Genomic DNA, 21150 nt, shown 5'->3' with positions numbered 1-21150 from the left:
TCACAGCTCACTGTCTTTCCAACACTTGATTACATCCTTGCCAATTTTGTCTTTTTTCTCTATCTCTTTCATGCAAAACTCTGACTGTTCCACCACCATGGCAATATCTATGGCATCTTTAAATGATGGATTGTTCTCAGCACGAAGGCATTCCTGCATCTTCTTACTCATGCAGCGAACAATGGGTTACGCACCAAATTTAATGGATAATTCTGTGAGTCTGGAGACAAATTTGTCAACTGATTCATTATCATGTTGGGGGTAAAAATTGTGTCTAGCCATCACCAGAGTTACCTTTTTGGCAAACCCCAGCTCAAGTGTCTTTGGCTTCCATTAACCCATCCTGAATAGGTTGGCCATTAAGTTTTAAATCCTTTGTAAATATTTAAATATGCGTTAGCTTCCTTTCCAAGTGCATACGACTATAGAGCTTTCTTCCTATAAGGCTGAAAGTTTTGGCCATCCAAAGCTTCCACATAGTTTTTGAACATTCCAACAAATCCTCCCACTCTGTGACTGGTGGTCCAGGTTGCGATATAAATAGAGGTCTACTAATAGAATTGAATGACTCCATGGTGAAGAAATAACAAAGCAAGTATAATAGAAAGCAATGATAGTGCCCACTAAATTGTATAATAGATGCGGAAGATAATGTGGTGAGCGCATCAACACAAAACATGAAAAGAAATACCCCCTTGAAGATCTGTGTGATGCACGCATCCAGAGACAGGGTCGATAATATCTACTCTAGTATGTGTTTTTAGGTGTGCATATCACCGAATAAGTGCCCAACTGTCTATTGAGCATAGTTATGATCAGCTTCCAATAGTACAAATGTGCGTATCAACAAGTGCACCTGAGTGTTTCATGAGATACACGTACAAATAAATAAGGAGTGCATATGACCAAATAAATGCCCAAAGCAAAAGGGCTCCCGCCTCTGAGGGAACTATGTGATCAGCAGGACCGATGCCAAAGCGGTCATTCCAACATTAAAAGTGGACAACTCAGCTTGTGCAAATTGCCTGAGGCAAGTGTCTCATGCGCACAGCACATGCAATGGCCCCATCATAGCCAAAGTATACAAATCTAATTGTAGAATCCAGAAAACTTCCCTGCTGGCAGTACTGTACATCTCTGCTGATTTGCTGTGATTGTGCTTCCCAGCACAATCCCAGGTAAGGTAACACATGATTGTTGCCGCAGTCCCCAGCAATTTCTGGGTTCTGGACTACCTCTGATCGTTGTAGGTCTTGAGGCTGGCTCCTCATCGCCAAATCTGTTGCAAACCAGGACTCTTCATATGTAACTTATTAGAAATATTATTTAATGAGTAACCACAGCGAGTGTTGTCATCTTCAGCCAGCCACCCACCAAATGAGTCCCTTAGAACGCTCCTTCATAAAGCAGAATAGAATCCTCCAAACCTTCTAATTTCACCACACATATCCAATACGAGAGGGTGCAAGGATTTATTGTCCTTATTAGTTGTTTTCTCTCATAGGACCTTAAGAATAATGTAGCTTTGTGACTGTCCTCAGCAATTCTTCCGGAACCCAACATGGTTGAGCCACAACTATGCTTGTTTGGGAGTGTTTAGCGACTCCCATCACATATGGAAATATGAATTTGCTGAAGTATTTATTGAATATAGATACAAAATCTTACAGTAAGAGTGCTGCAAGCAGGTAGTAGTTGCTCCGATTGTTGCCTATTGTGCAATTTGTTGAAGACCTCATCTTTTTAAAAAGTTGATAGAAGATTAAATAGCTTTGTCTTTCTTAGGTTGATCTCAGTTCACATGTTTGAGGCATGCCAAATGAAGAAATGTTCTTTAATTTGTATCAATATGTTGTTCCTTGGATGGAGATTGTATGTTCAAACTGGATCCTGCTATCGGCAGCTCTTATGAGTTGTTGTTTACGCCAAAACCGTTGGAGTTTAACAAGTTTTTAAGAGCATGAGACATAAATAACATATCCCGCAGAAGCCAATCATTCACGAGCATCTCCGGTGCTTTTTGTGTAAATATTTTGTTTCTGGTGGGACAAAAAGGAGGTAAATTGTGTCCCTGGTGTCCCACACAACTACACTCCTATTCAGCAATGGTGATTGGGGCGGAGGTGATGGGCAGTGCTCTTCCCGCACTGTGATGTTCTCTCTAGCAGGGCACGCTAAAGAGGGCATGGGGATAAGGTGCCAGACATGGCAAGAATGGACTTTGTTGTTCCTTGTCTGAGACTGCCTGCCCCTCACTTCCCCTCCAACATTACCTGGGAGCATGCCAAGTGTAGGTTGTGCTTCCTTGTTCAGAGAATATTGATGCTCGGCCTCCATGTTGGCTTGGGACGTTTACCTTTCCTGAGACCTTGGGCAGTCTAGCAACAGATCCTAGAGCTAGTGGTTGACAGGTCAGTGTTTTCTCCTTTTTTTTTTTTTATATGTTGGTGTTTATCTTTAAAGTGCTAGTTCAGGACATCGGCTAATAACGAAACTGCCTCCTGTGTGCTATGTACAACAAGTATTTGCAATGCAATAGGTCTTGCATTTACAAGTTTTTGTTTACTAGCGCCCATGCAGCTCGTTCGCATTAATGGAGGCCGCGCCCCTTTCTTTAGACCAGCTGCATCTAAAGAAAGGGGCGTGGCCAACATTAAAGTGAAACCGCTGCATGCAGAGCTTTGACATAAAAGCATCGTTTGGTCAAGTTGACAGATTTTTTTTTTTTTTTTTTTTGTAAATGCGCCCATGCCGCACTTTCACTTTAATAGCGGCCGCGCACCCTTCTTAATAAAAAAATAATAAGCGCTGCCGCTATACTTAAAGGGGACCGCTATTAATAAGTAACATAAAAGTTTGCGGCGTGCTGCGATCTAGTGGCTGGAAGTGGGGTAAATCATTAAAGAAAATAGTGCTCACTGCCAAGATAAAGCAGACCTTGGAACAAGACCAGTAAAAGGTCTAGTGAGTCGTTATGGGGGTAACAAATGCAGACAAGGCGGTACCAAATGAGGGACTAACCAGCCTAATAACTCAGAAGCCAGCATTTATGAAGGACCATGACACAAGCCATTTAAAAATATGGGTGGAGAGTGGGCGGACCTCCACAGCCATACTCCACTACTGCATGCCTCGCAGCAGGGCAAGTGCTGCCCAGGCCTCACCTAAAATGTTCATAAGAATTTCCTGAAAAGAGAGGGTATAGTGCAGAGCCCTGGGCAACTGTACAGGTTGTCAGGTTGTCAGTAAGTCAGGGGTTGAAAAATGTGCTCTTAAATCTTGTAAAAGGCACAAGGGGGGGGAGGGGCTTAACCATTCCAGTGTGCAAGAAGTCTCTTGAAGTGAAGAGGGCTGCGTGGTAGCCAGTGGGACTCAAAAAGTGCAGTCACTACACAACAAGCAGTGTGTCTATTTCTTGGTTATGAGCCTGTAGCAGTTGTCTTAATTTCAGCAGTACAGATTCTCTTGCCTACTAGGGGAAAACCAAACTTCCGGTCTCCTCTTCACATATGGCTCTAAATCCGCTGCTTTCGGTAATGTTTGCTGCTTTTTAAAGGATCATGGGCATAATATATAAACATTTCAGATGGAGTGAACACTGGGTGAGGAGTCCAAATGTAGTATCTTTCCACACACAAGCCAATTTCTTCTCAGAAAAAGCGGGATATGTAATATATAGCATTTATGTTTAGCACTGCACACCACATATGCTGTTTGTAATAGCTAAACCATCAGGTGTTGCTGTTCCCCACTCAGATGGTTCTCAGTTTAGCAACCTCAGAAGAATAGAAGGGCGAGTCGACCTTGCCAGCATTTAAAACCGTGGCCTGCTTTTTATCACATATTTCAGCACTGAGCGTTTTAACTCAGCGAGCCATACCAAAGACATGATGCGATTGTCTGTTAATAAAAAAAACTAGAAATACAGAGTTGTATGGGGTGCAGAAAAAGCGGGAGTTTTTCTTGCTCTGATGACGAAAAAAGTTGGAAAGAATGTTCTTGAGTTTCTTTGGTAGTTCCAAAGTCCTGTTTTTGGTCCAGCACGGAGAGCACATCTGAAGTGGAAATTGAAGGCTTGGCACTATCCCTGACAGATGGAACTTTTATATGACGTTTTCTTGGACGGAGGTGACCTTTCAGCAGGAGGGCGGGGCGAGCGTCGGTCCCAGGGAGAGACTGGAGGGTTTTCAGCATCTTAAATATTTCTTTGTTGGAATTGGATGCTGTCCTAATCCGGACAGTATTGCGTGTTCTGTTCCAAGATTGCTGTATGATGGGTCGTGCAGATGTCACGGAGGATGTTTGCATTGGTTTGGAATAGTGACTTGTACTGCTGCGGTATTGTTTGCAAAGCTTCGCTGTACGGCTTGTTGTTATAGTCTATTGTTTTTTGGTTTTGTTTTATAATAGTTGTAATGCTTTTATTATGTAACCTCTGTGGCATCAGTGTTCACTTGCATCTTGTGGCCATCTTTTGGCAAAAGCGCCTTCTGCACAGCTTTGTCAATCTATGCTGTCTTATACTTCTGTTTTCTGGATAACCCTATGTACCCACACTCCCACCCCTGCTAACCTCTCTCTCTGCTCACCTCCGATCACTTTAACAATCTCTCTCATACACACATGCACAATTCTTTCCTCATTCAAGATGTACCCTCCTTTGGTGTCCTAGCGCCGGGACACCTCCACTGGTGGTAGCTGTTCGTGCTCTACAAATGGCTGTATTATTTGGTGAGAATACTACAACCCTCTCTAGCCAAGCTCTGTTGGGGCTGACTGTGACTGGAGTGTAACCTATAGTCAGTTACTGACGCCTTCACCTCCACTGCTATGGGTTGGGGAGAGGTGAGGCTATCCTACCAGCTCTCCACATTAAAATCCATTCAGTCCCCATAGCCAGGGTCCCTTGCCATAAAAGTCCAAGTGGGCTGGTACGTGCTTACGTGGTGGGTGGCGGTCTTCAGCCAATTCCTTTTGTTCTAGGTTAAGTTTCCCCTACCTGGATGAAACCCACAACGCCGCATTTCCTACTTCTTTAGTCTCATAGAGGCCACGAGATGGAAAGTTTTCACAGTCATACTGTGACATCCGCGTTTGCAGAGCATTTGATGTCTCCATGATTCTGGGAGTCTTACAGTACTGGAGATATCCTTGTTTGAAGTTACGGAATGCTGACCTGCTGACCACTGACCACTGACTGCTGCTATCGCCTTGCGCTGCCGCGACATTCCCATGGGTGCTCTGCCCAAGGAAAAAATGAATACAGTGAGAACTTGTACCAAAGAGACAAGCTCAGCTATCCACTGTAATTAAATCTGATCCCTAGTGGATGTACATCACCCAACACCAACATTTTTATTGCTAAACTAGTCAACCATTTTTATTTTTTAACATTCTTTGGGTACCAAGTTGGTGTGCCAATGAAGCTCAGGTGCTGTTATCAATAGTCCTATCCCGCCAATCAAATCCCCTTTTCACTAAAGACACCCGAATGCTTTCAAAGTTTAGAGAATTTATTTAAAACATCCTTTGAAGGGTAACATTGGCTCAATGTTAAAACCTAATTTGGCATCTAGTGATCTATAGATACATTTAGAGTCATAAGTTACGTCCTTACGGTGCCTATGGTTTTTATTGCGTATCTTACTACTTCATGTTAAAAGTGCTTTTACTACCTCGTAATAAAAAAGGTGCTTTTCACTTTATACAGTAAAGCACTGACCAGACATTGGTGTTTTTGAGTATTGCCTTTATGTTGCACTGAATATGGGTTTATGAGGTCTTGAAACAAATCTCGAATGTTTCCAAATGTTACCAGTGTGTCAGTCGGGTGCCTAAAAGATATGTCTTGGCTATTCAGTTTGGAGTGCTTACTAAGGTGGCCCTGGAACCCCAGTGGCAAACCTAGGTACCCACACATGATCCCTCATGATTTGACTGCCCGTAGCCCCTAGAAAAGGTCAGCTCAGCCTTTATCCTTCTGAGGTAAATTCAGTACCGTTATATTTGGTAATAACTCCTCTTATTTACTTATAGTGCTTATAAATGGTATAAACACTGTATTATGTGCTACAGTACAAAATATGTTTACAGATATGCAATGAGTTTAACAATTCCGTTCCCTTGCATGCTCCTTACCAAGCAGCAAGCTCCTCCTCTTCATGTAACCTGCCTGGGACCATTGCCCTTGGTGTGGCTCTAACATCTCCTCTAAGAGCAGCCTTTGTTGGGCAGATAAAACCAAGGTTTGCTTATTTACTCGGAGCTGCAGAAATCTTTCAACTCACCTGGTTCTGCGATTGATTTGTTTCTGACTGAAGATATGAGATTTAGAGCATAATACACATCATGGTAGATGTGTGTATGATCATTGTAACAAGGCTCTTTACAAAAGTGAGTGAATGATGCTTTATTGGGGTGCTATGAACCCAGCAGTGGGACCTGCCCATGTAAGCTTATCTAGCCACTGTGTCATCACAGGGTCTTCTGCAGCCACTAAAATCCATTCTATTAATATTTTCTGTCTGATTAGAAATTGCTGTCTCTCTGTTCCTATTAATAGAGTGTCGTTTAAAAACAAGTGTCCCTTTGGTTTTTTGAGTGCAGCAAAGCTTTAGAAATCCTAGGTGTTTGTCAAATTCAATACAACGTTAAAATAATTAACGAGCCACAAACTAGTGAATTATGAGATCTCGCTCCATGACTATACACAGGCTGCACACCTTGGTTGTAGTCCTTCATCAGATGGTGTTTAACCTGGATTTGACACAGAGCAGAAGGGACATTGTGATAGCATTTACAGCAGATCGCCAGCTGCCTTGCTGCAACTCATCAGAGCTGTGGCTCTTAAACATGACTGCTAGTCCGTCCTCTGCTCCACAGTGCATGTCTGGTCGTGCATGGTACTTGCGTATCTGGTGTCTGTCTTTAGCATGCTTTGAGAATTTGGCACGCATTGACCATGAATGCTTAGATGATCCTAGACCTCTTTCCTAGAGGGTGGACCATAAGTGGTTCGTATCCGCCCCGCCCACAGTGAGGGATCTTTGGACCTGATTTTCATACGTTGGGAAACTCGATTGTCTGATTTGAAGAGTGGTGAGGTTCATGACAAGTGCTACAAGCATTTGCAATGCAATAGGTCTCGCAATTGTGAGAGTTTGAGCTATTGGCATTGTAAATGGCAATGCCTTTTATTTACGTTTTAAAAACCAACACATAAATAAAAGGCAGTGCCATTTACAATGCCAATGGCTCAAACTCTAACAACTGCGAGACCTATTGCATTGCAAATGCTTGTCTTAAAGTCCTAAGTTTAGCCATGTTTATGTATTAATTGCCTGATAATAAACACAGCGTAACGTACGTGTTAACCTATTAGAATCGGCGTGGTAAAGTTACTATGCAGACACGTCTTCTAGATGTATTCTCTGATAATGTATGGAAAATGCAGGTCAAACAGTCCAAGCGCCGAAGGGATATGTCGTGTATATACTCACTCATAATGGTATGAAAATGCAGCTAAATAATAAATGAACATACGAAGTCAAAACTATGGGGCATGTTAATTATATATCACCCAAGATATTTGGAAGGAAGAGAGAGACTTCTCGGTTAAAGAAGCTTGTTGCTGCCTGGGCTGCTCTATGCCGCACTCAGAAAATGTATTGGAGAATATAGAGGTCTGTTGTTCTCGCAAATGACTTACCAGCGTTTGGAGACGGAAAATGTACTCTGAGTTTTACCAAACTGCATAAAATTACACAGGGCCCTGGGAGAAGGGGTTGGTTGCTCTGGACACCGGGTAGTGACTGCTTGCACACAGCTGGAAGGCATGTATATACATCATAGAAATAAATACGGCCATTTGGTTGTAATAGCCAAGCATGGTAGTTGCAAAAGAAGCCAACAGAACGGCCCCGGCTCTACCCTGCAACCTCCAGCAAATCCTGCTCTGTTTGTGGCCTGCCTGCTTGCAGGGGGATATGTGGTAATAGAGAGATGTGAAAGAGCCTGCGGATGGCGTGCCGAGGCTTGTGGTGGTGGGGAGAGGTGGAATAGGCAGCGGGTGGCGGGTGAGATTTGTGGCACTGGGGAGAGGTGGAAGAGGCTGCAGGTGGCGTGGTGTAAATTTGTGGCGGTGGGGAGAGGTGGAATAGGCTACGGGTGGTGTGCTGGGGATTTGTGGCGGTGGAGAGAGGTGAAAGAGGCTGCGGGTGGGGTGTGGGATTTGTGGCTGTGGGAAGAGGTGGAAGAGGCTGCGGGTGGCGTGCTGGGGATGTGGTGGTGGAGAGAAGTGAAAGAGGCTGCAGGCGGCATGCTGGGGATTTGTGGCGGTGGGTAGAGGTGAAAGAGGATGCGGGTGGTATGCTGTAAATTTGTGGCAAGCTCTTGGCATTGCTGTGTGGGGGGTGGGGGAGGGGGAGCAGGGCAGCGAGTGGGAGGGAACGAGCATATGGCGAGCGGCGGGGGAGCGCATTCCAATGAAGTCTGGTGCGAGGCGTGGGGTGAGGGGGAGCAAGCGGGTGGGAGGGAACGAGCATATGGGGTGTGAGTGAGGCCAAGCGCGCACCTGGCGAAGCGTCACGCTTCAATAGACAACATGCATTGGGAGGAATCCGCTTGTTCAAGAGTGGTGTTTTCCCTACAATAGTTCAGAGCTATAAATAGCTCGACCTAATAAAGCAAGGATGAGGGACCTCGGATGAGAAAGAACCCTGAAAACCAGTGGCGGGCAATGCCAGCCTGATAGGTATACAGAAGAAATAAAATGCAAAAGTGTATGAGATATGGTGGACAGATAGTAAGATAATAAATACGTGTGGAGAGTTCTTGTCCCTATCAAAGTAGAACAGTCTTAAGAAGGACTTCATGGAGACTGCAGTTAAACAATCTCCTGTGAGGTGGATTATGAGGCTGCAAGAAGGTCTCACATGTCCTTGTCGGATAGCTTGGTGCAGCAACCATGACTGCTGTGTGCAGTAGTTGTGTGGGGGTGGCGGGACTTGGATGTATGTGATCTGGTTATCATGTGCAGACTCTAAACACAAAGGGTCACATAGGTTCCACATATTAAACAATGAGCTCAAATCCAGTAATGATTTAAAGTTTGAACTAAAAAAATCCTTTCACCGATTACTTCTCTTCTGCCTCTGCAAAACTTTGAACACTTCTTTCTATGCAGAACACCACTTCTTTTGGACAGGCTAAGGGACTGGTTTAGATATAGTGCACTTGTATATTATGAGAACTTTGACATGAGTACAGGGAAATATAACTTGCATTAATGGTGCAGCTATGTTTACAAGATTGCTATTTGTTCTAAGAAATGTTTGTGCCTCTTCTAATCATCTTCTGTTTCTTGCAGATACTCCATCAAAGGAAAATCCGTATGAAGATATTGAAATCGATGGGCAGTTCCTTGGAAAGAAATATGCCTCTTCTTTGCAAGCCTCGCCCACATCTTCAGCGCCCAGCACACCCAACAAGGTATGAGAATAACATCTCTTTGAGGGGTCCCAGTGTATATAGGAGTGTGGCGAGGCCTGATTCCCTCTATTCGAGCAGTTGTGCTCTTGGAGGCGGTAGTCGCTTAATCGGTACTGAATCCTATGCTTTCAGAATTAGGACATCGAATAAGTTTGCCACATATTTGGGAGATGGGGGGGGATAAAGTGGTGGCTCAAACCTAGGAATTACTTCACTCCCTTTGAGTTATGGCCCTTAATAGTAAAGCAAATTATATTTTCAGAAGTTCCAGTTCGTCTTCTTAAAATTGTGTTTTAATCATTGTAATGTGCAGCAGAGCCAGGAAATTGTTATTTAGGCATCCCTTACCCTGCTTCTGACTCCGCAGTCTAACCTTTCTTAAAGCACACTGGGAAAGCATCTGTTTATAGGCTATCCATCTTTTGAACTTATTGTTATAGTTGATCCACCCCTCTGGACTTTTTTTCCCCCACTTCCTACTTTAGATCTACCCAAAGCCTGCCTTCTTCCGACAGAATTCAGAACGTCGAAGCTTTAAACTCTTAGAGTTAAGAAAGGTGAACCGAGATGGGGCAACATCCCCGCAAAGGGGAGTGAGTCCTCCTCCTTCTATCCCAAGCAGCCCAGATGAAGCATTTTTCAATTCAGCAGACCTCCAGAATGGCCGACGGAGACGGAAGATACCCAGGGTAAGAGCTCCCAATATTATCATCCATTGGATTTGTGTATTCCAATACAGGTGTTAGATGATTGCTGTCTGTTGGGTTCTCTGGTGAATAACCATCCCAACTCCACTGTGAGTTGTTCAGTCATTTAGCATTTGGTGTGCCTCATAATGGGGTGACTTGTTCTCTCAATGTGACCTTCTAAAAATCTGAAGACTTCACCAATATTCAAGGAAGTGTCCACATTTTTGCTTATAGTTTCAGAACAATGAGCAGTGTCGGAGTCCTCTTTGTCGCTCTTATGCAGAGTAACTCATTCCTGGAAACTGGCTGTTCTTTCAATGTGGTTTAAGTTTTTTTCAGTACATAAAACAGTGTCCACATATATTGCAGTTCCATAATTGAGGCGGATTTGTGTTTTGGGAGATGGCAGAGCACTTTGTGCACTGCACATGAGCAGGTGTTTGGGATTGTTGGAAGTGCAAGGGATGGCAGAGGGATTCCTATTGATAGGGGAGTCTGAGCTGTTTCTGGGTGTCCATATCAATTGAAGGACTCCCAGTGGATCTCCTGGTCTGAACCTAGATGAATGTGGTTTTAGTTCACAGCATCTGGCTGTGTATCCTATGCTTTGCTCTGTTGCGAGTCTTGTGGTGACTCATAGATAGTACTTGTGCTGATGCAACTGGAGCTGTCTTAAGGATTTGAAGATCAATCAATCAATCAGGATTTATAAAGAGCAGCTAATCACCTGATCGGGTATCCAGGTGCTTGCAGGCCCCGGATGCTTATTCAAACAGCCAGGTCTTGAGCGCCATTTAGAATTCTGCAAGTGATGTTATGGTCCGGAGCTGCATGGGGAGGCTGTTCCAAGTCTTTGCTGCAATGTGGTAGAAGGTGCGTCCTCCTATTCTGCTTCTGTAGATGCGGGGAGCATGGGCAAGTGAAAGGGAGGGGAAGTGGTGCGTACGCTGGTGGAAGTTCAGGTGGTGGATCATGTAGGTGGGTCCTTTGTTGTGTAGAGCCTTGTGTGCATGGTTGAGCAGCCTAAATAGGCAACACTTCTGTATGCGGAGCAAGTGGAGTTTCCTGAGGTGGTGTGTGATATGAGTTCTTCCGGGAATGCAGAGGATGAATCTGGCTGGGGCGTTCTGTATGTTCTGAAGTCTCTGCAGAAGGTGTGCCACGATTTCTACGTAGTGGGCATTGCCATAGTCCAGTTGGCTGGTGAGAAGGGTTTGTGTCACGGTGCATCTCGTGTGTAGGGGTAGCCACTTGAAGATCTTACGTAGCCTACGCAGGATGAGGATGCAGGCGGAGGAGACAGCGTTGATCTGTGATTTCAGATTGGCATCTGCAGACTGTGCTACTAACCGTTTTACAGTGCCAGGGCAATGTTATTTATTCCACCCGAAGTGTGTTTGTTTTGGTCAAATATGTGGTGCAGATCTTATGTGCTGCATGCCATGCGAGGATCCAACTGGAGTGTTTGTATTGCTATACTTTTTAAGTGATGATGATGGTTGGTGGGACCTGTACATGATGAATCAACAATGGGCAGTTTCATCCATTCCATTCCGGTTCCTGTGCTCTCTTCTTGTTCCGCAGGAGACACTCATCTATTTTACCTCTTCTCTCCCTCATACAGCTAGTGCTGAAAATAAACGCAATCTTTGAGACCCGGCGAGGGAAGAAACGAGTGAAAAGGCTCTCGCAGTCTACAGAGAACTCTTCTGGGAAAGGTAAAGCTATAAGTCTGACAAAGTTTTCTTCTCCATTGAGTCTCACAAATCTGAAATGAAGTGTAGTTCACGCTGCTTGTGCTGCCTTTGAAAGTATTCCTGCCCTGTATTATTTATTCGTGGTGGGAGACGCCAGACCACCACTCTGTCTATACCGTTGAGGCACGTACTAGGAGGTTTCCACAAGGGTTCAAGCCTGCACATTGCTGAACGTAGGCTACCATCACTTCTTGCCATGCACAGATGTGCCTAGGGGTCCTTCACTCACAAGGGTGTGTTGAGGGATTCCTCCCCGTTTTTCATTTGGGGAGCAGTGCCTGATTTATAAACATGTGGCTAGATACTCAGTGAGGCATTGATGGCGTCTGAGAGCTGGATATGGTTTTTGATTTGAAGAAGCACGGTTACTCTATCTGAAAGCACCTTGATGATGTGTGTCACCTTACTTATTTCACCAGTGTGAGTCATCTCCTTGCATGTGATGAGGTATCGATTGTATTATGTTTACTTTCACCTGGTCTCCTCGCCCATAGATTATTTCCTACCTGCCTTATTTTTCCTTCAATTCTTTCTCTTCACCTTCAACCTTTCTTTTTCTAACTTTCTTGGCTTTGTTCTCCTATTCTTTTAATCTTTTTTCTGTGTCGTTTTTCCCTTTTCCTTTCATTCTCCCTTATTTTCTCTGTTCACACCTCCTTTTCTTGCCTGTTGTCCATTCTCTGGATGTCATTCCTCATTTGATGCACATTACATTTAATTTATTACAAATATGAAATGTAGTTAGTTTCTACCCTATTTCATTTCCATCACCTTGTCTAATTACTCCTTACTTCTTTTACATCTGTTTTCCTTTTCTTGCCGTTTCTTACTGTCTTACCTTTAGTCTCCTGTCTTTATTTGCTTGTCCCTTTCTTCAAATTCTTTTGTTCCACATGTTTACTGCTGTCTTTGTGGCTGTCACATTCTCTCCCTTGCTTACCTTGGCCAATCTGTTTTTCCCACAGTAACTGACGACAACAGTGAATCAGACAGTGACACGGAAGAGAAGCGGAAAGGTGAGATGTTCTCTTCTAGATACACATGTTCTTGTATATTTGTGAGACAAAGATGACTATGGGCTTTGGTCGAGAATAGAGCCCCCCTCCTATTTAGTGCAAGATGCGAGTCTGTCCTGAACTGCATATGTACGTGCACGTATAGACAAATCAGCCTGTAATATCAGGCTAGTGGCCTCAACATGGTGACTACAGCTCTAGAAGACCTTCTTCTTTATGAAACATTTGAAGCCACATGCATACGTCAACAACGTGCTGGGTCGTAACTGTTGTAATCATCTTTTACATTTTTCTGTAGGACCAATCAGGGTAGTGAGTGCTATATAGATGTTGTAATACAATACAATGCATATTGTTGCACAATACACATGCAAGATAAATCATAGGATTTAAATGGCACCAACATGCTAACCAGACTAGTTCACACCATTTTTTCCTCATATATGGTCTAAAATATTTCTGTTTACTGGTAAGTACGAGACCGAGCTTCTATTGATAGCTACAACTGATTGTTTGCGCTCTCAGATAAGTAGGGTGTTTGAGTGATTAATAAATTACATTTTAAATAGAAATTTAATGGGTATCAAATTTTGAGCCCAGAAGGAAACATGCACTCGAGGAGCCATTTAATAGGCAAATCAGAAGATCTGTTGTAAAGTGGATTAATAAGCCGACCTATATATATTCTAAGACCTGTTTTTTTTGGTGCGTGCATGTGTTATATAAGGAAAATGCAGAGCTTTGTAAATTGGTCTCTCCCCAGCAGGCATAATGGATTATTAGTAAAAAACCTGTAAATCGTTGAATTGGCCTCGAGTTGTTATTGCTCGTGTTTTGCAGAGTAAGGCCGATCTGCAAAGCGTTCCTGATCAAGTGGTTACCTTATCCTTGTGAGGCTATTGCGGGGTTAATTGGGACCTATGCAGATGGACAGAGTGTTTGCAATGCCTATTCCTGTGTATTTGATATTTTATGTAGGTTTCACCATCCTACAAGGTGGAACTTTGCTCTCTTTGCTTACTTGTACATCCAACAATGGAATAGAGGCAAAGGAAGACCACCAGGCAGTCATGATATGGCCGTGTACTGCTGTGGTCTTGCTCGAGTCCTCAGGGACTCGCGTGCTACTCGCAATGGAAGCAATGGGGCTCCATAAGACTGAAGCGGGCGAGGAGTTTGTTCTTGTTCAAAGGGGATCCTACCCTGGCAGAGTGACTAAACTGTCCGATTTGTGGCGATTTTATGGCAAATTTGCATGTTGTTGATCGTTGTGAGTAATGACTTGGATGACCTAATAATGGATTTTGCCCAGATTAATGTAATACTTTGTATCAATGTGAACCTGTTGTTCATATTGACTTCTGCATTTCATTATAAGTGTGTCTCTGTAAATTCACATAGGCATGGGTCTTGAGCTTTCTGTGGCATAGTGACTCAAACTATATCTTCTTCATAATGCCCTAAAAAACCAAACATATCTGATGTTTGTTTTCAGCATAAGGTGACACGTTTTTCAGGTTCTAATCTCTTTTTAGGGCTTTTGGTTGTGTTTTGTTTTGTCTAGAATGGTACAGGCAAGCTAAATTCATGCAATGGAATGTGCCCAGAATAATTACCAGTAGTTCGGATTGATCCAAGTATGTGCATGCATCACTTTAGTGCTGCCTGTGAGTCATTCCAAGAGGCCTGACTATTTCCAGATGTGGAATCCAGAGCTCTTTGTGATCCAACTCGTATCAGTAACTGAAAAGAAAAGAACCATGCCTGCGTCATTTTATTGACACACACATACACGCTCCTACCAGGCAACTCATGATCCAAGCTACTGTCATCTCTAGGCTGGATTATGCGAGTTCCTTGTTGGCCGGGTTGAATCAGGCTGAGATCCGGCGCTTACAGAGGATTCAGAACGCCGCAGCTAGAGCGGTGGTAGGCCTCCCAAGATTCTGTCCTGCTTCCAGTACCCTGCGGTCACTGCATTGGCTCCCGGTGGCCCAGCGGATCCAGTTTAAGGTCCTCTGCGTCGCCTATAAGATTCTGAAGGGGTCCCCAGCAACGATCCTCTTGGTCCTTATGGCCAACTACATTCCAGTGCGACCCTTAAGATCTGCTGACCTTGAACTGGCCGTGGTGCCGCGCTTCAAGCGGAGTAGGGCTGGTGGACGCTCGTTTCGAGTGCGCGCAGCTGTCCTCTGGAACTCTTTGCCCCCAGCGATTCGCGCTATGAGCGATTTGCTCTCCTTTCGTCGTGCGGTGAAAACCTTTTTATTTCCTTAGTGTGTATACATATGTCTGTTCTTTTGTTTAGTTGTGTTGTGCAGCTGCCTTGTCGGGCGCCAGGACGCTCCTTAGCTGGAGCATCTGTGCGCCAAATAAAAACGCATAACATAACATAACATAACACATGCTTGTTGCGCGTGCCTGCAATATGAGACAGATGACCGCTACAAGGTTTTTTTCCATCTGGCTAAAAACTATTAGCAAAGCCAACTGGTCACAAAGGCGAGCCCAATTAGCTTTACCAATGCTTGCTTTATGTGAGGTTCTTACCAAAGAGATGGGTATATGCATGTGAAACAACATATGCCTCCCAAGAGTAAGAATCTGTGCCTGCGCTGAGTAGGAGGTTGTTTAGTGCTTGTTCACACCAGTCCTTCATACAAGGGCCAGAGTCCTCAGTGACTAGAGCATCTCATTGGAGGTGAAGATGCCATAAGAGAAACCCCTTGACCATTTAATTTAAAATCAGTACTTTAGCTCACAGTCCCATCTCCCTTTAGCAAACTAAACCCGAATATCAAATAATGTCATTGTTTCCCTTCGATCTGTGTATAAAAGTTTGCAAAACACTCGTATGATGGCTTGTTTGCCAACACATGCTGCAGAGTGGATTGATGGTACTTGCCAGGTTGATACTTCAGATGGACCTACGCTGGAAGATGGATCATCCATCGGATGTTTGGATCTAGTAGTCGTCGTAATAAGCAGCAGTGGAAAAGCTCATATTTTTTTTTTCCTGGTCTGAGTCTCAATGTTCATGTGTTCTGAAATGCAAGACTTGTGTGATGCGTCCAAAGTCAATGTAAAGCCTCCTTGCTCTCTTTCCTTGCAACAGCTCACAGCCAGCGCCTGGTCCATGTGAAGTCGCGACTGAGCCAAGCCCCGCGGTACCAGACGTTAGAGCGTGAATTGCTTGAGTACCGGAAAAGACAACTTTTTGAGTACTTTGTGGTGGTATCGCTGAAGAAGCCAACGGGGGATCTCTACACTCCAGAACTTACTCAGCAGTTCCCTTTGCAGGTGACTGATATGATATAGCTGAATAGTCTCAACCCATAACTCCAGAACTTGTATTGTTTTAAAGGGAAATGACTCTCTGCAGCTTCTGCATGTGCTTAGCTGCCTATGTGTGCAGTTTTCATAGGAGCATTAACTTGCTGGTGAAATGACCACCAAGAAAGTCTATGGTTGGATCTCCCTGCATGCTGCCCTTCTGAACCCACAGTCTGTTAGGATGGCCTCTGAACGCATAATGGCCTCTTTGTATTATTAATTCCATTTTGTCAGAACTGATTTCAATTTGTCTGTACCATTGTTAATTTCTTCTGAATCATAACCCATACACTTTAACAATATTTGAGTTTCACTGACAGTATCTTCATAATCCATATCTTAATCAGTTAGTGCAATTATTGAAATTTGCCAGATGACTAGTAGGTGTCAGAAATTAGAGAGAATATCCAAATCAGGGCTACTCCTAGTAGAAGAAATTGATGGAGAAACCATCTTTAGAGAAGGTTCAAAACAGAAGCAGGCCTTCTAGCCTTCATGCTTTCAGGACCGTCCTTTCCAGGGAGTAGGGTGTTTCTCCAGTATTAGGGGTGTCTTTCATAGATTCACATGCCTGAATCATTCCCCGTCGTCGGAGTGGGAGTCCCACGGTACATAAAAAAGCAATAAAATGCTATAAATATATAGTAATACCAATAGAAATGAACCAGGAAGTAAAACAGCCAATGGTACAGTAGGCAAAAACTTCCCATCTATGACTATCACAGTCATTTTGTATAGTCCAAACTACAGCCAATCAGGCGCCAGCACCCACCAGAATGTTCTCCCCAGAGGCTCAGGCTCTCAGATTTTCTACCGCACGTCGTGTGAAGGGAGTCTCCCTGAGCTCTGCTCAGTTTTTCAAACTTCTAACTTCATCTGTGTCTTCTCTTCAGGATGTCTTCAAAGAAATCTCTCTTCAGAGCCTGTGACTGCTGTGGTAAGCCTCGGCTTTTTGAGAAGGATCCACACAAAAAGTGTATCTATTGTCTTTACCCAGACCACCAGGCCTCTGATTGTAAGATCTGCAGAACCATGCCTCAGAAGACTCTCAGTGATAGAGAGGGTCGTTTACTGCTGTGGTTGAAGAGGCTAAAGGATTCTTCTAATCCTGTTTCTGAAGTAGGCAGTGTCACCTCTGCTTCCACTTCAGCCTCCAGGAAGAGATCTGCGCCTGAGGGAATGTCATCTCCCAAGGCTAAACTGCCTAAAAAACAACCACCTGCTAAAGGACTGGATCAACCTTCCACTTCTCAGGCTGTCCCCACCTCCAGGGGCATGGAAGGCGCTTCTGCTTCCTCAAAGGGGAAAAAACTCAAGCTTCCCCTATCTTCTGACAGGATGTTACCACAGAATTCATCTCCGCCTCCTGTGAAGTCTTCTTCAGCTTCCTCGTCGACGAGAACGACGACTTCAGTGACATCTACGGTAACATTTTCATCTCCAAAACCTAGTATGGTTATGTCCTCGTCTACGGCATCTCCAACGATGGTTTTTGTTTCTGTGAGGCCTATTTCGTCGACGTCCGTCGTCGACGCCTCGTCGTCGACGCCTTTAAAGGCTTTACCGCCGACGAAAAAGACTCCGTCGACGAGCTCGTCGTCAGGCTCTACGCCGTCGACGATAATAACACCGTCGACGAGGAGTGACTCATCCACGAAGACGGTCCCGTCGACGAGGAGTGTCCCGTCGACGAAGGGTGTCCCGTCGACGAAGAGTGTCCCGTCGACGAAGAGTGTCCCGTCGACGAAGAGTGTCCCGTCGACGAAGAGTGTCCCGTCGACGAAGAGTGTCCCGTCGACGAAGAGTGTCCCGTCGACGAAGAGTGTCCCGTCGACGATGGGTGTCCCGTCGACGAAAACTGTCCCGTCGACGACGAGTGTCCCGTCGACGAAAGGTCTTCCGTCGACGACGAGTGTCCCGTCGACGACGACTATTTCGTTGCCGAAAAGTGTCCCGTCGACGAGAGGTGGTCCGTCGACGACAAATCCATCGGAAGTTAACCCTCCGACGACGCCGCAGTTATCCTCATGCACGGCACTACAGGTGTGGTCTCCGTCGACGGTGTTTTTAACACCACGCCAAGCAGCAGAACAACTGCGCAACACTGTAATGAGGCTTTCACCCCTGCGTGTTTCACCTCACAAGGTGTCCTCTGAAGTCCCAGACCAACTACTGGATTCTGACAGTGACAATGAGATGGTCCAGAATACTTTTGGACAAGCCACTAGTCCATCGGAGTTACATATTAAACTTCAGGATGATGAATATGAGGATCCTCACTCTCCTGCTGAAGTATCGATGCCTGTCACTACCCCTGTTGCTCAAGTGCCTTTGGATTTAATATCCAACTTGCAATTTATGCTGGACGATTACTATCGGAGGTTTCCACCTTCGGAATCGGCAGGTTCTGGACAAGCAACTCCAATTTCGGAAACGCCTCCACCCGTGCTCCCATCGGTGTGCCCACCTTCACACCCACAACCTGCTCACGAAGAGGACCCGCAATCCTCGGAAGATGACGACCAACGGGAAGAAGGAGAAGTGGATGATTTATCGGAGTGGGAGGACTATCAGGTCCAATCTCCTTCAACATCTCCTCAGACTGCGTCGGCCTCCCCTCCTGTTGATGTAGCAAATTTTCACTTGCTGATGGAGCGTGCAACCGCACGTTTTCATATGAAAATGGAGCATACTCAACAAGAATGTTTCCTTTACGATTTTAAAGATCAGCCCAGACGACAAATTAGGACAATACCCATTGTGGAATTCATCTGGAAGGAAGGTGTTAAGGTGATGTCAACGCCGGCTTCCATTCCTCCAGTCTTGCCAAGAATTGATAAAAAATATAAAGCTCCAGACAAGACGCCTGCCTGTCTCATTGGACAAGCAAAACTTGACTCGGTAATTGTCCAGGCGGCCCAGAAAAGGGCCAGAAATCCGTCCTCTGCAGTTACGGCGCCGCCGGATAGAGATGGCAGACGCCTAGACTCAATAGGAAAACGAGTTTCCACCATGGCTGCAACGACTGTCCGTGCTGCCAACGCATTAGCCATCTTAGGTCGTTACGACCGTCAAATGTGGTCTGACATTTCACCATTTATCGATCTCCTCCCTGAGCCATCCAAGGCGGAGGCACTCCAGATTCTCAATGAAGGTCAAAGGACCTCTGAAGAGATAATTGATTCAGCTGTTGATGTGGCATCTACAGGTTTTCGCCAATTAGCAGGGGCTGCGGTTCTCCGTAGACAGGGGTGGTTACGTTCCACTGCCTTCAGACAGGAAGTACAAAACCGAGTTCTAGACATGCCATTTGATGGCGAATATTTATTCGGCCCCAAGGTAGAGGAGGCCTTACAGACTATCAAGAAGGATACCGAAACGGCCAAATCCTTGGGCACTCTACAATTTCACAAGCCGCCCTTTCGAGGAGCGAGAGGACGAGGAACGTCCTTCAATAGAGGTGGATACCAGCAACAACATCAGCAATCCTCATACCGTCAGGGTAATCAGCGCTACCAAAATCAGCGCTACCAGTCTTATGGGCAGAAAAGATCTCAATACACCCCAAACAGGGGTAAGGCTACCTACCGCGGCAAGGACAAGCGACAATGATATTTTTCACCTGCCACCACCGTCTTTCCACCCTCTCAAAAGACTTGGCGGAAGAATCTCCAAATTTTACTCCAATTGGCAGTCGATAACAACGGACAAATGGGTCCTGGATATTGTCGCCAGGGGCCATGCCCTAGAATTCGAAAAATTTCCCCCAAATGTACCGCCAAAGGGCCCGCCTCCAGCTCACCTGAAGGAGCTGCTTACCCAAATCAAAATGATGATACAAAAAGGAGCTATCGAGACCGTTCCTCAGAGGATGAGAGGACTAGGATTTTACTCCAGGTTCTTCCTGATCAGAAAGAAGAACGGGGAGTGGCGCCCGATCCTCGATCTTCGTGCATTAAACAAATATCTAAGGAAATTGACGTTCCGGATGCTCTCTCTTCAAGAAATTTTGCATCTACTAACAGCAGGAGATTGCATGGTCACCCTAGACCTCCAAGATGCATATTTCCACATCCCCATCCTACCTCGCCACAGGAAATTCCTTCGCTTCAGGGTGGCTGGCAGGGACTACCAATTCAAAGTCCTTCCTTTTGGACTACGGTCAGCTCCAAGAGTTTTTACGAAGGTTTTAGCTCCAGTAGCTGCGCACCTCCGGCTGGAGGGAATACAAATTTTCCCATATCTGGACGATTGCCTTATAAAGGCCAATTCTCATGGCACCGTTCAACGTCACCTTCAACAGTGTCTCCACCTGTTTCAGTCTCTAGGCCTGACAATAAATTTCTCCAAATCCCAAATGCAATCGTCTCAAAGAATAGCATTCTTAGGAGCAATGTTGGACACTCACAAATGCAAAGCTTTCGTCTCCAAGGAGAGACAAATGAAAATAAGTCGGCTAGCACAAGATCTCATGCAAAGAAGGTCAGTTTCTGTCCGACTTTACAAATCCTTTCTGGGGATGGCATCGGCTTGTATTCCATTACTTCCAAATTGCCGGCTTCAAATGAGGCCGCTGCAGGAGGAACTAGCCTTGCAGTGGCAACAGGTTTCAGGCACTTTCGAGGACCTCATTCAAATCACACCACTCATGAAGGAGTCTCTTCTGTGGTGGACACAGAGGTGTCATCTCAGTCAGGGTCATGCGTTCCTTCAAGAACCACCAAGTCTCACCATCACTACAGATGCATCCCTCGAGGGCTGGGGGGCTCATCTGCAAGGCCTCACGATCAGTGGCAAATGGACTGTGCAACAGAAACTGTGGCACATCAATCGTTTGGAACTGAGAGCCATTTTTCTTGCCCTCAA

General features: G+C 45.0%; 1 protein-coding gene across 3 annotated transcripts in view; it reads left to right on the top strand.

The window, feature by feature from the left end:
* DENND2A (DENN domain containing 2A) overlaps positions 1–21150 on the top strand; it is a 333243-nt gene that overhangs the window by 174976 nt on the left and 137117 nt on the right. For all 3 annotated transcript variants that reach the window (XM_078668189.1, XM_078668188.1, XM_078668186.1), the window contains 5 exons: positions 9368–9489; positions 9975–10178; positions 11803–11896; positions 12901–12951; positions 16067–16251. In XM_078668189.1, coding sequence (XP_078524315.1) covers positions 9368–9489; positions 9975–10178; positions 11803–11896; positions 12901–12951; positions 16067–16251 — 656 coding nt within the window. The remainder of the gene's footprint in view (positions 1–9367; positions 9490–9974; positions 10179–11802; positions 11897–12900; positions 12952–16066; positions 16252–21150) is intronic.

The sequence above is a fragment of the Lissotriton helveticus genome, chromosome 1_1 (assembly GCF_964261635.1).
Source record: "Lissotriton helveticus chromosome 1_1, aLisHel1.1, whole genome shotgun sequence".
Classification (NCBI taxonomy): Eukaryota; Metazoa; Chordata; class Amphibia; order Caudata; family Salamandridae; genus Lissotriton; species Lissotriton helveticus.
Note: the sequence above shows the minus strand (reverse complement) of the source record. Positions and strands in the feature narration are given on the sequence as shown.